Source organism: Bacillus rossius, chromosome 7 (genome assembly GCF_032445375.1).
Source record: "Bacillus rossius redtenbacheri isolate Brsri chromosome 7, Brsri_v3, whole genome shotgun sequence".
In the NCBI taxonomy this organism is placed as follows: domain Eukaryota; kingdom Metazoa; phylum Arthropoda; class Insecta; order Phasmatodea; family Bacillidae; genus Bacillus; species Bacillus rossius.
In genome coordinates this window covers 71,802,171-71,820,110 of record NC_086335.1, presented here as the reverse complement: position 1 = coordinate 71,820,110, position 17,940 = coordinate 71,802,171, and the positions used below count along the sequence as shown (strand labels likewise).

Below are 17,940 nucleotides of genomic sequence, written 5' to 3'. Positions count from 1 at the left end.
CTTGTTGGAAGTGCAAAAACAAAGTTGTTGAATCTCTCTTTCTTGTGACCACGATCATTTACAGTGTAAAGGAGTGATATTTCACCTTTTTAATTGATTGTCATCTAGGATTGGGAAATACCTGTATTGTTAGCGTACATTTGAATATCGTGCAGTAGTGCTTTGCTGGCTGACATGTAAGCTGCTGTGATTCAGCTGGAAGCTACAGTGGACTCGTCAGTGCGAGGCTAACTGCTCCTTGTCTGTTGTCTGTCCTCTTCACTCGGTCTTCAGCTCCGGGAAACGGGAAGCCTTCTTTTCACAGACGAGAGAGACAAAACCCGAAGTTCATGCTTTTTTCCGTATCTTTAATGTAGCGATCCTAACCAAATCAACCGTCCACAATGTTTTAGAGTATTTATAATGTAGCTAACCTAACCTAATTGACCATTAGTATCCTTTTATCAACACCGCCATATTTATTTACAATGAACAAAAAAAAGAAGATGCACGATCGGGTGTTCGGCTCTCTCGTCTGTGAAAACAAAGATTCCCCCGGGAAACACTGCAGCTAGTCCGCCAGGGGAACAGGGAAGGGCTCAGAGACTACACATTGCCGCCAGGCACACAGCAGACTTGCTGGCAGCCTAGTCACGACCTGCAAGCCGGCCGTGTACCGGACAGAAGTGACATCTTCAGCCCTCAGACCACTCGTGAAGCGCGCCGGCGAACAGGAAACAAAATGGTGTTAAAAATGTATATATACATATAATCACATTCAAATGTGTGTGTTGTAATTAAAGATGCAAAATCGGTCAATCCTGGAATACTACCTTTCACTGGAAAACTTAGTTTAATATTTTATTTAAATAATTACAATATTCATTACACAAACACTCGCCATATACATGCATATAATACAAAAATATAAAAACTTGTAAAATGATTCTATACATTTGGAGATCGCAAGACAGTTTTAAAAGCGAGCTGGTGACGGGCCATCAGCAGCTACGAGGGGCGTGGCTTGAGCGGGTCCGCGGCGGGCGTGACCGAGAAGCGAGGGTGGAGGGGGGCCGCCTCCACCAGCGGCGCGTAGTCCGGCAAGTGCAAGCCTGCGCACAGCACACGCACAGCAGTGGCACAGCATCTCCACGCACACACGCACAACCACCAGCAAGTATTGCTCACGTGTTCGCATCAAAGACGCAAAGTATAATATTTTTTTGTGAAATTTGTATTGATTTGTTAGTCTATTGTTAGGAGCGCTGGGAGCACGGCTGTGGACCTTCCAGCGGCCATCTGGCCCATAGGCGCAGTGTGCCTCGCCTACTGGCCACACACAGGGACCTCCCGCTACCCCCTTCCTCGGTGTTGCTACTGGCCCTTCTCTGCGGGCTCCCAGGGGCTGCCGCGTGGATCCACATGGGCGGCACTCCACCATTGTGGGTGGTTCGGGCGTCGGGTCGACATGACGTGACATGTCCACGCAGCGACAACCGCCTCCAAGAGAGCGAGGAGTGATACCGGCGATACCCGCGCGATCAGCGAGAGGTGGCGACACCTGAGTGAAGGCCTGGCGAGCCAGTCGGGTGAGGACTGCACCGCGGCGCGGTGTGGGAGAGTGTGCGAAGAGGGAAGACAGAGGCGGACAGTCGAGCCAAGCTCCAGTGGAGAGTGTTCATGTGTCAGTGACCAATAGTTGTGGACAGGGATCTAAAGTGCAGCAATCTGATTGATAGTGTACACATTAGTAATGAATAAAGTGTATTAAAATTAATTGGGTTATCCTTACGATCTTGTTTCCCTCCCCCGCCCATATATATTATATGTATTTTAAAGAAAAAGCACATAGTGAAGCTCCAGAAATGCAGAGTAACAAAGTTCATAATGTAGACTAAAGTATTCCAGTGAGGACAGTGTTTGAAACCAGTGGAGTGTTGGAGTGTGGACCCACCTGGCAGGCGCGCGGGGCACAGGCCGTGCAGGAAGTGCGTGCCTGTGCCGGGAGACCACGTGAGCAGGCTGTCTGCGCGGGCCTGCAGCTGCAACACAGACCAGCCGCGCCCCGAGTGCACAGACAGCATCTGTCAGCCGCCGCCTGGCTCGCCACGTCGCCCGTACAACAGCTCCGAGAAACACTCACTACAATAGGGAAAATACTTGAAAAGAAACTTTGAGTCAAAACAAGGTAAATATGTAGTTGGGCTATGTGTGTTATACTTTTATTCTGTGCTCTTTAACTTCCTCTTTTCATTAAACCCGGCGGAGATAAGAAATTCCAAATTATTTGAAGATTTTATGCATTTGTTTCAAAATTTCTTTATAGATCTTTCATATTATAGTCCAGTCTTGAGACACTTCACAACAGTCATAAATATCAAATATAATTATCTGATTTAAAGAACATAAAAAAATTACAATTTGAAGTTATAACATAACCATATAAAAATAACAAAAAAATAATTAACCTTACCTAAATGAATATATGAACCTAAGGAAGTTCCAAAAGTAGAGCACCCAATAAGAAAAGGTAAGCAAGTCATGTACCAACAGCACCTGGGGGAGAGGTTGGGACCCACCTCGGAGTGCTGGGGGTACTCGCTGTGGCTGTGCAGGCGGTGCCTGAACCCGCCCAGACGACCACTCCGCAGAGCAGACAGCTCTCCTGCCAGCCTCTCATTGGGGTGTTGGTGCTCACTGTTCATGGACCTGTTGTAGTCCCGGGCGATCTTGATGTCGTGGTCCCAGAAGGTTCGCTGGGATCTGGACGCCCGCGGGGTGACTTCCTTTATCTGTTCAGAAACCAACATGGCGACACTCGCCGGCAAACAGACTGTCGCGCGCGATACCAGTTCACTGGAGATATGTCTAACTAGACAAATATTTCCAAATGGTCCGAGTTTTACCATGATGGAATTATGAGACTTTGCCGAAGACTGGAAACTTTTCTAGGTACTCCTGTTACTCAACAGCGAATTTCATGTATATTTGGTCCGACAGATCTTCTGTAGGGTACAGCAATATCTAGTATCCATAACTATGCAATATTTCAAAGTGGCACTAAAACCACTATAGCTGGAATATTTTCATATTCTCGTTTCCATATTCGTACAGCAATTCATACTATATTTGTCATAATCGCAAATTAATTCGTACAATTTTTGCCACATTCGTACTACAAGTCATACAATACTTGCCAACTTCGTACAGCAGCTACGAACTCTGCATAGAGAAAACGTTACTGTTCGTCATTCTACTATCGCAAACTCCTGGTGACATGCCTGGCATGTCTCATCCACTTAAACTCGTGGTGGCCTGCGACTAAGCGGACGGACAACAAAGGGAAGTTGTCAGACATATCTATATGACATAGGCTAAGAAAGCTAAAATAATTGCCCCGAGTATATATTTTTCCAACAGTGTGTCTTGCCAAGAGCTACAATTTCTCTGAAAATAAAACATTTTTCATAAGCAAGTCAATATTCTCGCTTCATCGCTATGGTCGTGTTCCATTTGACACTCTCGCTGGACTGATTTCGTTCAACGAATCCTTAACTTTTGACGATTTTAGTTTTATATTCTGTTCATTCTGAGCTCAACTACGAGAATTACCAAAGAATCATAGCACAAATAAATTAAGGAACAAATATTAACAAATGAAAATTTTACCATTTAAAGTCATTGTATACGATATAATAGCTTTTATGTGCATTCCATTTCATCGATTTTATCAGCTTCCTCCATGTCTAAAATAAAGGGTCCCAAAGATGAAGGGTTTGAGCTGCACCCCTGCACGCGAGAAGAGGCAGGCTGACGTGCCTTGAGGAAGAGGATGCCCGTCAGGAAGATGAACACGATGTTGATGAGCGTGAGGCACAGGCTGACTCCGCCCATCAGCACCAGGTCCTGGGCGCGGTCGTCCGGGTACACGTGTCCGCGCGGGGGGTCCGCCGCCGGCCACACCAGCTCCACACTCGCCAGCGCCCACAGCACGCCCTGCGCACCAGCACCCCGGCACACCAGCACACCACACCACCATACCTGCACACCAGCACACCATGATATCATCGGCCACACCAGCTCCACGCTCGCCAGCGCCCACAGCACCCTCAGCGCACCAGCTCACCTGCACACCAGCTCACCACACCACCATACCTGCACACCAGCACACCATGATATCATCGGCCACACCAGCTCGAAGCTCGACAGCGCCCACAGCACCCTCAGCGCACCAGCTCACCTGCACACCAGCTCACCACACCACCATACCTGCACACCAGCACACCATGATATCATCGGCCACACCAGCTCGAAGCTCGACAGCGCCCACAGCACCCTCAGCGCACCAGCTCACCGGCAACAATATTAGTCCGGGCTAAAAATATATCTTAGCACTTTAGTGTTTTTTTTTTACTTGGCAGCTTAAAAGTTGTATTTTAAATTTGTAATATTATTTCATCAGTTTTTATTAATAAAGCAAAACGTACTCTATACCATGGTATTTAAAAGCAGGATGCGCTATATTACGATTCTCTGAACACCCCATGAACAGGTGACCACTTATAAAAGATTGGGTAGCTGGGAAGGCAGAGGGTGTGATGAGTGGAGGTGTTGGGAACGTGTGTGAGGTAGTGGAGGTAGTGGAGGGAGTGGGAGCAGGAATAGAGGAGCGAGCACTCACTGCATTGACGGCCGTGGGCAGCAGCGACGCCGACATGGCCACGCCGACGAAGGGCGCGGTCTTGTCGCCCAGCAGGGAGATGGACAGGGCGGCTCCAGAGGCCACGGCAACCACGGCGTTCATCCAGAGCGCGCGGAACTCGCCCCTGCAACCCGCGCCCCCGGCCTTGCGTGTCGTGGGTGGACTCTACTGCATACACGCCTCTCCCTGCTCCCCCTCTCCCACCCCTTACCACTATTGCTACCCACAATTCAGTTGTAATAATTCCCCTCGATCTGTCCCTCTCCAACCCCCTCCCCCTATTCTAAAGTGTCCCTAAGGGCCTTCACCCGCTGGTGCGACCAGACGAGTGCAATTCAGCTCGAGACTCGTACATGCGACCACAAGCGACCACATGAGACCACATGAGACCACATGAGACCACATGAGACCACATGAGACCACATGAGACCACATGAGACCACATCTATAGCTCAGGTCAGTAGTAACAAAGGTTTAAGAGGTTTCAGTTGTACTCCCGCAACATACATGTCATTGGTGGGGTATAAACTGGACATCATTGCAGACATGGAGTCTCTGCACTGCCAAATTTCTCATCGCATGGCACGAAATGTCGCAAGAAAAGTACAAGAGATTTATTTGCTTGGTATACAAATGCACCTAATTAGAAATCTGTGTTTATCAACACACCTACAATAAATATGTAATTTGGAACTTGGCAAGCTTTATTTTCTACCATCTCCAGATACTTTGCTGCATTTTTTTTTTCAATCTGCTTACCAAATTATTCCCTATAAATATTTTTCCACGTATTCTTGACAACTGCTGTCCTGTATTGGTGATGGGCCTGTACCCCCGCAACCACATGCTCCTGACATGCCTCCGGCAGTGTCGGGCTCAGCTTGTGGCTGCTGCTCCGTCATGTGGCACTCTGCCACGTGGCACCACAGTTACCAACACAACACATGGACGTGGCTGGTCGCGTCAGTGGGGTGGCGAGGCATTGTAACTGCTTAACAAGTTCAATTCAAATGTACAAGTGTAGTGGGCTCACAAGAACCCCATTAAAACTACAATTCTGGCTTGAAAACACAGGGCTGACATATGAGGTAACCCTTTTCTATCACAGGGATGCATTAAAAGTCTAACCTGTGCAGGAAATACAAATGCAAAAGTATTCGGAAAAACAAATAATTTGTTGCTGAATGTAACTTCAAAGAAAACAAGGAAGAAAGTCTAAAAACTCGCATCTAGCATGCGAAATATGCTCGCAGAGATAGAATGCATTAAACTAAGTAGGTGTTACTCAGGTTTATCACGGAAGTCACGGTGTGACAGGGACTAACTCGCAGGCCCGCAACAGAAGTCATCATCAGAGGCGGCAGCAGCAGCAGCGTGCAGCCACCGAGCAGCAGAGACACTTGCCTGTCCAACATCTCCTGCGTGGGCCACTTGTCCTGGTCCACGCAGCCTGCCGCCAGGCCGTAGATGAAGCCCACCAGCATGCTGATCATCAGGCCGAACAACTCGTTCATGACGCCCATCCTCTGCAGCTGACGATCACCGATCACAGCGCCGAACGTGCCCGCCATCACGGGACCCTGCGGCACCGAACACTGTCCAGTGACCAGCTGGAACACTGTCCAGTGACCAGCTGGAACACTGTCCAGTGACCAGCTGGAACACTGTCCAGTGACCAGCTGGTCTCTCGTGTGCAGGCGACCAGCGCACACCGGCATCTTGCCGTGGTCCTTCACAGGACTCGGGGTATTCCATCCCTGCCCTGTGCAGTCCACAGCGCATCAAGGGCACTGGTCTTGGCGCGAGGAATTGATCTCCCATCCAGTAAGCAACTTTGGGTGCTGTATAATGCTATCCTTTCTCGTTGTCATCTAGGTGTACTACTGTTCCCTCCAGGCTTATTACACCTCTATCCTGCCCTCGAATCGTTTCTTTCTGGCCTAGACTAAATTATAGGTATGTCCCTTAAGTAGGGCTTGGTTAACAGACCCTGTCTCATGTTCTCATCATGTAGATTTTTCATTTAAATGTCTTTCCTTAGCATACAATTTCATTGTAACTCACAAGAGTATATGACTCGCCTCGGTTGTCGTCTTACCATGAGGGGCGAGATGAGCATGCTAGCAACCAGGATGACAGTGCTGTTCTCCGCCAACCCCAGCGCCGACACCAGACTGCACACATCAGACAACTCGTGAAACATACTGCACATACTGACCAGTATTTAAGACTAATGATGGGCTTGAGGAGAGATCCAGGGTGGGAAGAGCTCACCTGGCGATGAGCAGAAGTGTGAGGAAGTCGAAGGTGAGCGCTGCGTCTGCCTTCACGCCCTCCACCACCTGCGCCACCGTGAGGCGAGCACGCACCGAGCCCACGAACCTGCGCCACGCCGTGCCTCCCAGCTCCCGCCGCCTGCAGCACGGTAGCAGCCGCCTGCAGGCCTTGGGCGGGGGTGGGGGAAGTCGAGGAGGTGGGGGAAGTAGAGGAGGTGGGGGAAGTCGAGGAGGTGGGGGAAGTCGAGGAGGTGGGGGAAGTCGAGGAGGTGGGGGAAGTCGAGGAGGTGGGGGAAGTCGAGGAGGTGGGGGAAGTCGAGGAGGTGGGGGAAGTCGAGGAGGTGGGGGAAGTCGAGGAGGTGGGGGAAGTCGAGGAGGTGGGGGAAGTCGAGGAGGTGGGGGAAGTCGAGGTGGTGGGGCAAGTCGAGGTGGTGGATGATGTGGAGTGAACAATAGCACTCACTCCTTGTCGCTTTCCGAGTCGCCTCTCACTTCCTGGGGGTCGCACTGCGAGTCTTCCTCGCCCGCTCTGATGCACAGCGAACACGGCATCACGCTGCAACACACACACCTCACACAGCTCCGACTGCTGGCTGGTTTTCCTTTATTCCGCTGGTAGCTCTCATTTCAAAAAAATTTACCCATAATTTTAATTCTTGCACAAATGTAGCTATATTGTAATTGCCTCGTCATGTTGGAAGTCATTCAATATATTGATGCAGAGTTTCTTAAAATCTGATATCAAATTTTTCTGGTACATTTTACTTATGCGGTCCTGAGTGGTATGTCATCAAGAAATCATACTAGGTCAAGGGGTAGTTCATAATGAAACTCACCCTGGTGTGTGTTGGTTTCACCACCGCGTGAACTGGCGATGGGAGACCTCGATTCTCCTTGATCAGATCGTGCAAAATATTACTCGGGAAATTTTATTAATTAATTATATTTATACTTATATATCCTATACCTACACCTTGCGCAGTAGTGCGTTGAACGGGGTTTGATTAGTTCTGGACGAAAATAAACAAGCCATTTAAAGTCTTTATTAGCTTCACTTGATGTAAGTTTTTGGACATACGCCATTGCTAAGAACTTTTTCTGTTGAAGAAAAACTAATAAATAAAATGCTTGTTTCTGTTTAGGTAAAACTATTGTATTTGTTTGTTTTTTCGTTTTGTCATGTTTTTTGTCTCGCTTCAACTGTTGTGCTGAATTATTTTGGGTTTCAATATTTTTGTGTTGTCATCATTTGTGGGGATTTTTTCGTTCTCTTAGTACATTTTCTTTGTTTTTTCTTTGTTTGCTGACCATATTCCTGTTTCGGAATATTTTGTGGTGTTCATATCCTTGTTGACAACAGCAATTGTTTGCTTAATTTTGTGTGTTTTTTGTATCTTTTTTTGAGTATTTTTATTTTTATTTTTATTTATTTATTTTATTTATTAGTTTTTCTTCAACAGAAAAAGTTCTTAGCAATGGCGTATGTCCAAAAACTTACATCAAGTCATGCACTCCCATTGCACAAATCTTTTAAAGATAACTTTATTAGCTTCGCGGCTCTTAAAACATCAAAGCTAATTGACGAGCTGTTTCCAAGCATAGTCGCCACAGCCCCGGGGGCTACTAACGAACACTCTGGAGACAAGTGTTCTGAGCGCTTGTAGCTGCTACTGCAGCCAGCGCGAGAGTGCGCTTTGTGACGGCGAGTGCAAGCGAGCCCAGTGACATCAAAGGGCAAGTAACCACCGAGTAGTTAATGTTTGTTAAATAAACTATTTTGGGAGCAAAAACACGACTAACATGTTTCACTGGTAACGTGATACTGGTTCATATTTATTTATTTTTTCACCCTCATGTACCAAACATTTCAAGTATTGGTAGATGTGTTTCGATTATTATTTAAATTTAAAGATGCTGTACAAAATATCCGTGTCGTAAATGATGCTAATCGTGTTGCCAAAGAAAATAAATCCCAAAATTAACCAAATAAAACCACCTCTACTATTACATTATCAGATCCAAATCACAATTCATTATTTACCTTGCACTAAAGTTTTGAAAAGTTTGGCTTTCCTACTCACGTCGCTATGTGAAAAGAAAATCTTGGCACTAAAATGTCACGCTGCTTAATATTGAGTATATTTAAATTATATTTTGTTTAACTGATACACATTTGGGGTGTAAAGTAGATCCATTGAAATTTGTGCTCGTACTCAAAAGGTCATGGCTTATAGGCTACTGTAACAACGTCATCAATAGTAGGAGTTAGTCAGTAGTCTCCAAGGTGTTGACAGTGAGGCACCAAAGAAGCCGAACCTGACCACGGAGCGCAGGCGGGAGCCGATGCCACAGCCGGCCAACTGGCGCAGGATGTCCTCACACGGCTCCCCTGGGGGCACCACGAAGCTCGCCTGCGCACAGCACAGAGTAGCACAGCACAGCACAGCACAGCACAGCACAGCACAGCACAGCACAGCACAGCCTTCAGCACCGCCCTGTGCGATCCTCCCTGCTGCGTGTCGGCCATCACAAGCACAAGTACATTTGTCGCTCTGTGTGTTTAACTTAGTGGAATACATTTCAAAACACGTACCTCTAATATCATACCTACAAGCAGACATTTCACCCAACATTTTTCAGCTTGCTTAAATAAACCCTAACGCTCGACAGGCATTCATTGAAGGTCTTAAACGTTCTATAGGACGTGGCACGCCTTCTGCATGTTAGTGCTTACAGGTAATAAAGAACACAACTGACGCTCACGATGAAGTGACTAGATATTCACGACAAGTGGTTTGCCAAACACTCCAGAAGGATCTGTTATTGTCTTGGACATTGCGCACAACTTTCAAGGCACATGACTTGGAATCCTTAATAACACGAAGTTATGACCACGTATGGAAAGAAAACTGGGAAAATTGTCTGAAAAGGTGTAAAACATGGGAGAAGATCTGATGAACTTGAAGAGACGAGCAGTAGTTTATGATAAGTTCAGCTTCATCCGCCATCTCAGTCTTGTTCGTCGCCCAGTCCCATTCTCCTGGACAGCTGAGCTACTCTGCCTGTAGTCAGCGGTAGTCACGGTGACTGAAAGGTATGCGATAGAATTCAAGTTCACGTTACAGTTATCGTATGAATTATTATTAGTTAATGTTTGGAAATGGTTTCTTTTTGCGAGTTTTAAGGAAAAAAAGTGGTGATATATTACAAATGTATAAGCTTCATAGTATTAAATATTATAAATTACGATATGAGTTCTTAAAATCAGAATTCCAAATAAACATATCTCCTAATATTCATAATGGGTTAGAAATGTGGCATTAGTCATGTACTGCAATTTAAGATGTGAGACAGTATGTATAAAATTTAGAACGAAATACGGTTACGCCTGCCAGGTATGCAACACTTACAACACTCAGTTCGAAACAACTGCCTAAAATCTGGGAAGCGATGGTGAATGACGTACACGCCAATGATAGTATTTCGAAGAAAACTTTGAACTAGCAACTAAACTGAAACTGCAAACGTAACCTCAAGCCCATAAACGTAAGTGCTGAACAAACCATACACTTCATCAAACACCACAAGAAATCAACTGTGATCACACCCATACCTTTGATAATCTGATAATTATAAAAAAAAAATTATTTCCATGCCACAATGAAGAAATTTTATTACGTAAAATGTGAGAAAAGCATTTGAATTCTGAGAGTCATTACGCCACAGAAAACAGCCATCGGAAACTGTGTTCCATTTACCGCCGTAAACTTGTACATGACTTGCACAAACTGTTTTATGTTTATGTAGGTACATGCTGTCGGAACATCCATATTTAAAAAGGAATCTTCAGATTTCAGGTGCTACAATTTGTGAACTGCGGTACCGAAAGGAAAACGTCTTTTAATTATTATCACGTTATTGTTTATGTAAAAATAGATCCTCAAGTAGAAGTTTGGCGTTCCGTTACAAATACGTTATTATTTTCAACAAAACGTTCGGTTCAGCTGCAAACTTCAAAAGCATGCGCCAGTCTTGGGAGAACTTTCGACCGTTAGTCGCATGTGTGTTTTCCGTGACGGTAGAATTCAAACTCGCCCGGTATACACCTCACACGCGACACTACACAAGGAGGCAGCAATACCTGTCTGTAGTCGCTGTCTCCGCTCCACACTGCGTTCGTGATGTTCCGTTCCCTGAGGATGGTCGCCAGCGCCTGCAACACGGCACAGAGGTGGCCGAGAGTGGCCGAGAGTGGCCGAGGGTGGCCGGGGGTGGCCGGGGGTGGCCAGAGCATTGGCCACGTGGTGGTCACGTCCCAGAGGAGACACTTCAGGTGCGCGCACACTCAAATGTCAGTTAGGTGTTTGCGTAAACAATTGTTACAATAACGTTCATAGTTACTTAGTCCAGTCCGTTGGTTTGATTATTTGTAACTATGGAGGCATATAACCTAAACATTTTACTTTGTTATGATAAAAAAAAATTGGTTGTCTGTAAAGTCGATTTACGGACGATAGTTTAACGTGACAACGTCATAACAAAACATTGATGAAATGATTGATCCAGAAGAAAAGGAAATATCATATTCGGCCTGAGACTGAGCCGTAATAGGTTTTTGCAACCAAACCATTTAGACGTTAAAAATATTATATTCTTTGAGGAAGAAATTGTTTTTTATTTTTTCTATCTTTTGTATGATAAAATCTACCACTGCATACTTTTATGAATAAAATTGAATCATTTTTATAGAATTATCACTCTTTTGTATGGATACAAAGGAGTGAAATGAAATGTACCATTTAATTAATAAATTTACTTTTATTTGCATTCATTAATTCAAATATATTTATTACTTTTGAAGTGTTGCGTGCGCCGTATTTATTTTTACAAGTAAAAAAATAGTTTTTCACCTGCCGGGATTCGAATCGACAACTTTTGGATTGAAAATTAGCTATGCTGACCAAACGGCCACGAGGACATACTTGAAATACAATAGATTCAGATGTTATATACATATTTATAAAAATTTTGTTCGCGGTAGGGCAATAATATTATTTCGTTTTTATAACACTATTTTATAACAAATACGCATCCCAAATACACCAAACTTATTTATAATGTGTTACAATATTTTTTAAAACATTGTGCAAAAGATCCCGAGTGTAATTTGAATTATGTGTAACTGTAAAACACCATTGTTGGTTCAAAACGTATTTGAATATTCAAAATTACTTTAAAATAACCGTACAGATTGTGCTGAAAATCGGTGGACGATCGTTAAATTACATAATATTAATAATTCTAACGACGAAAATATTATTGGAAAGTCAAATCGATGGTTATTCCAATCGAGTGGAAGAGAGATGCCACGCATGCGTACAATGAGCTAACAGGGCAACATCCGTAGTGGGACATCCGTAGTGGGACACTTTCGTGCGTGCGGCCGGCGTTCATCGATTTATTAGACGTTGTCACGTCAATAAATCTAATAAATCTAATAAACACAATCGAAGCGATATATATAAAGAAGCGTTTTTATTTGTGCGTTTGTTTGCATATGCTTGTTAATTTTTTTATTCAAATCTACAGGTTTGTTTCCAGGTTGAAGAAGTGCACACTCGACAGAAGCCCTGGTTGCTGACCAGGATGTGTAGCGACGCCAGTTTGAAGACGAACACACGCGGCAGACTCCACTAGCACGCGCACATCCGGGTGTTTCGGAGAAGGGAGGTCGCGGTGGTTCACCATAAAACTAACAATTCCATCCTTTCTTCGTGTTGTGTAATTAAGTGTGCGTTTAAACTAACCATGCATAAATAATAAATATGGTTATTAATTTCAAGTTCTCTTTTCCATCAATTAAATGCTGATGTTGAATTAGAAAAGTATATAAAATGGTTGATCTGAAGCTTTATACTATCCGTTGTAAAATTGTATACTTCGAAAATAATATTAATTAATTACGATGTTCAGTTATATTTAAGCTGCACGATTATTTATGACAAGTACAAAGTTGTCTAGTTGTTTTTTTAATTGATATCGTTATCAAATCCTATATATAGTTACGCTCACTAACACCAAAGACATATGATTACCTTGGAGACAAGCGCATCATGAAGCACAAATATAAGCCTACTCCATAGATATATGTATAAAATAGAAAATTAAAGTGTAACAAGAGAGTAATATTTGAAATAAAGCTACATAAATGGAACACGCCTTAATGATTAAATTAAAGTGGTTGTTACATTCAACCTTATATCAATTGGCGCCTTGGGCGCCTTATAACCTTTTAGTTACATTATACTACACACAAAAAAACTGGAATTAGAATCACAAAATCGTTATACATTTTCCAACTCACTGTCCACCACACCTAATTAAAGCCCTTTTAGCAGAGCTATTCGCGGACAATGAACAGTGCTGCGGATATAAACAGCATGCGTACAGCTAATCTCAGGTTTAATCCCGATTTTTTTTTAATCTTTACACCACGACACGCGTAACGTAAAAATACACAAACTGTATGTATATATTAATAAAATTTGTTGTTATTGTATATAGTTAATTATTCCATGAGTGTATAAATATAATATATATGTGAATGTTTGTTTGTCCCGAGTGCGTTCCTAAACTGTTTATCCGATTGAGTTGAAACGTTGCACTCTTGACATTCGAAACACTGGGAATGTCACTGTTTACATTAGATTTCAAAAAACCACCTCCAGCCGCCATTACCACCCCTTAAAACCGCATTTCAACACTACGTCATTAGATTTTGTTCACTTAGGGCGGTATTCCAAGATGTTTCAGTAAGGTAGCGAATATGCACTGCCTTGTTGGGCATGTATCATACCCCAGAAATGGGGTCAAAGGATATGAAAATAAATAAATAAAAAAAAAAATAAACTGCCATACCCTAACTCTCGGGTCATATTCCAAAACGTGTCCTAACTGAACCCCTGTAAATTATCAGATCGGCAGCCGTTTTAATAAACGAGGACTTATGCGAGGCTATAAACAGTTGTACTTCGTGGAATCCATCGTAATTTTAGCTTATTTTTTAAAACTATGGAATTATAATGTGAAATGAAATATTTAATTTTGGTTGTAAACGATGAATTTTTGGCCTATTTATGTTTGCTGGTTTTTAAAATATTAAGGGGGAAATTGTAATCGTAAAAGTTCCGTTAAAGTTCATTAAAATGGAAAAAATATATATACAGTTATGGATCAAATCGGCAATAGATAGGACACCAAAAATCAGTGCCCTAAAAATAAGGGACTGGCCATGTCCTATCGTGCACTTGGAATATGGTTAGGGTACAGGTATTGCATATTCAACACCTAAACCCTTATTTTTGTGTCTTGGAATATGGCCCTTAGCGATCAAAATAAGGGTAGAGTTACGGTCTATAATTGATTTCTAAACAAGAGGAAAAACCACATACTCTTGTGAAATCTAGCGGCGGGCGCGGAAACTACGTCCAGAAATATAGTTGAAAAACAATTTGTAAATATCACGCTCATCATTTTTAAGAATGCTATATTAAATTTCGTGTCCGAGTGTATTAGTGTACTTGTAACATAAGAACAAATGAATTTGCTGGTTACCGAGGTTAGATGTTACACATCTAACGAGAGTACTAAAAAACTAGCTCACTATTTTTCCCCTTCAAGTTTATGCACAGAAGAGGTGTGTAACGTATTTTATTTATGTAAAATCACTTTTATATATGTAACCAAGTCAAAATTACTCACTTTTTAGTTGCTCAAATGTTATTTGTAACAGGAGAAATTGTAGCTAAATTTTGTTTGTGAGTAAAGTTATGTTTATGTATTGGCTGTTTGTGATGCAAGTAAAATCAACTAAACAGAATAAGAATTATCTAAGACTTGGAAGGATCGCCCAGGTAAATGTCTCGAGGTAATGTAACGAATGTTACTGCTGTCGCTAACCAGCGATAGTTAATCATTAAGAGTGATGTTGAGATTCGATATAAGACCCCCTCGAGTCTTCTTAGCTACCTAGTTAGATATTTTAATTTTATGTTTTATATTCTTTATTTTATATCCGCTGTATATTTTATTTTCATGTTTTTGAGTCATATCTTACTGACATTCAAGATTTCTATCACTAATACCAGAATTAAAATTGGTCATTAACTTAGTTGAAATTATAATTAAATGTTGAATACATGTATCTTTTCGCGGATGTGTTTACGGCAAATTATGAACGCACTATTAAAATTGATCTCAGTAAGCTATTGAAGCTTCACAGTCTTTTATATGACTTTAATGTGGTATTCGAATAACATATTACTCGAGATCTTTGAATGAAAATATAATAAATTTGTTTAATAGTTATATTATTATATGTGGTAATATTTTGGTTGTATATAGTTATTTCAGTCGAAGACAATTCTCCGGAAACTAACAGTAAACCTGCAATACTAAATAAGTTTGATAGTGTTACCACAGTGAGATAATGTTAAGTGCTGCTCAATTTATTGTGAGAGTAAAATAGCGAACTTTTACTTTACTAGTATTTACTATTGGAGCAACGACTTGAACGAAAACAAATGGTGCATGTGTGCACATTCACAGTTCAGTACTTTATTCGCTCCCCAACAGTGCACGCACGAATAAAGTTTAACGAGACAGTGGTTTCATTTGACCGTCGCGCCGTGGCGGACTGTACACACGCCGCGGCCGTGTTATCGCGAGCAAACAGCACAGAGTGACACAGAGTGACACAGAGGGCTGTGCTCCCTTTGACTGCGCGTCTGGCCGTCTGCAGCCACTCCACAGACACGTCTGTCATCGCTACACAGCTTGCAGCTGTCTCCAGTGGGCTAGGACGGCCAACAATGCATTTTTAACTGAAGGGAATGCGGGCTGGGTTTTCCAATTTTTCCCAGCATCTTATACCTTTGCTGATACTACCTTATTTTCATTCTTTGCTTTATTTCCCCCGCTCGTAGCAGTGTTTACGAAAGAGCTCCATGAGCTGGAGCGTGTGAACCCAACTGTTGGTGGTGGGATTGTGTAATTTACACGAGTATCTTGCTCAATAGGTGATACTTGACTTGTCAAAACTATATAAAAAAAAACTGAAAGGAAACGTCATTACGTTCATTTCCATTCCCTTCCAAAAATTATTTTCCCTGCATTATTACTGAAACTGCAAAACAGTTCGCTCACTCGCTCGCCCGACTCGCCGGCGACGCTAGAGGACTCGCCAAGCGAGGCCTAGTTTACAAGCAAGAACCTAGAGAACAGCGTGAACGTGCGCAAGGAATGGTACCACTGTAACACTGCGAACTACGCACTCGGGAAGTGGCGCGGCTGTCCACAGACCTGCTCCATGGAGGGGCGAGGCGACGCGAACACGTCAGAGCTGCAGCTGTCCACCAGACGCCCCGTCACCTGCTGCTCGTGTCTGGCCGAGGGCACACACACCACCAGCTGCAACCCCGTCATCGCGGCCAGTGCGAGCCGTTACTGCGCACGACCCCGGCGCAGGCCTGCCAACCCCGCCCCGTGCCATAGAGTAGTCGTGGCTGTGGAGACACCCTTGTGTTCTGCCAACCTTTCCCCGCCGCCATAGAGCAGTCGTAGTTGTATACCAACCCGCCCCACTGCCATCAGTGATGCATGTTGAGAATAAGGGCGCGGTTACACGGGACCCTGAACTACTTCAGGTGAACATGTTTAAGTAAACACGTTTACAAACGCGAATGTGTACGGTTACACTGTAGTTGCTGAAAAGTGTGTTTAGCTCTAATACCGATTGTCTACTGTCAACGAATGACTGTGTTGTTGATCTCTATTTTGTAATTATTGTATCCAGAAAACGCGTGATATTCTCACTTGTTTATACAGCATTATCAGCACAAATGGAATGTGTTTTATATTGCTCAATATTTTTTTTTACAAATCGGGAATTCAAACAACATGCACAGTAAAGTTTTTAAACTTATTTATTATTATTTTTTGAGCGAGAGTACCTATCTCAGTTTTAAGAAAATTAGGATCAATTTATATATATATATATATATACACATTGATTTTTTTTGTTGCATTCGGTAAAATATTACTCGAACTTGTGCCAGAAACACTTTCCAGCTTGAATTTCTGCAAAAGACTGTTTATATTCTAAACAGCCAATCAGAGGCTAATGTAGAAGATATGTCGATCTGAACTACTTTGCCAACCTGTTTAAGTTAAATGGGAAATGGCCTCGAACGAAACATGTTCAGACTGTGTGTAACCGCACTCAACAGCTGAACATGTTCACCTGAAGTAGTTCAGACTCCCGTGCAGGGATGTTAGACAGTGGCTCAACGAACCTGGTACAGATGTCACTAAAAGCTGGTATCTGAAGAAAAAAAACTGGTACACTCCAAGATCTTACACTGACAAAGATCCTGTAGATTTTGTTTCATAGATTTTATATATATATAATGATATATATATATAAATATATATATAATGATATTTATATAAACTGCTTTAATACGATATATACTATGGAAACATAAAAGGTTTCACAATTGTCAACAAATAAAGTATGATAAGGTTGGTAACCTATTTTTTATTCAATCCGCACGCCATGACGGCAATACGGCATGGCGCTGTGATCAATTTCTACAGAACTAGCTTCTGAAATTATAAGATGGCCATAAAAACTTTAGCACCTAGTATGAATGGTTTCAATTAAATTATCACTTAAAAATTTCTCTTAAAATGCAGTTTTATTAAACGTATACAGATGGAATTATTAAAACGTAACTATTCGAATCATTCGTCCACGCCTAATGTTAATTGGTAATGCATGGTGCATCGCGTATGGTCGATGTTCAAAGTTGGTATTTCTGCATACCAGCACAATTTATACTTGGTACATGGTACAAGACCCTGAAAAATGGTATGTGTACCAACAAGTTGGTACGTCTAACATCCCTGCTCCCGTGTAACCGC

General features: G+C 42.8%; 1 protein-coding gene across 3 annotated transcripts; it reads right to left on the bottom strand.

Annotated features, from left to right (window-relative positions):
• Window positions 1–813: 813 nt before the first annotated feature.
• On the bottom strand, window positions 814–16,465 carry LOC134534364 (uncharacterized). Of its 3 annotated transcripts, none has more exons than XM_063372801.1 (12): window positions 16,318–16,465; window positions 11,099–11,170; window positions 9,274–9,368; window positions 7,421–7,513; window positions 6,956–7,096; window positions 6,780–6,855; window positions 6,086–6,276; window positions 4,661–4,805; window positions 3,799–3,975; window positions 2,559–2,771; window positions 1,934–2,021; window positions 814–1,091 (listed from the first exon to the last, which is right to left on the bottom strand). In XM_063372801.1, the coding sequence occupies exons 1-12, from the start codon at window positions 16,438–16,440 to the stop codon at window positions 988–990; spliced, it is 1,518 nt and encodes a 505-aa protein (XP_063228871.1). In that variant the 5' UTR covers window positions 16,441–16,465; the 3' UTR covers window positions 814–987. The 3 variants fall into 3 exon arrangements, with proteins under 3 accessions (XP_063228871.1, XP_063228872.1, XP_063228870.1); XM_063372802.1 differs by having other exon boundaries at window positions 6,086–6,261; XM_063372800.1 differs by having other exon boundaries at window positions 814–2,021; window positions 6,086–6,261.
• Between the last annotated feature and the right edge of the window lie 1,475 nt (window positions 16,466–17,940).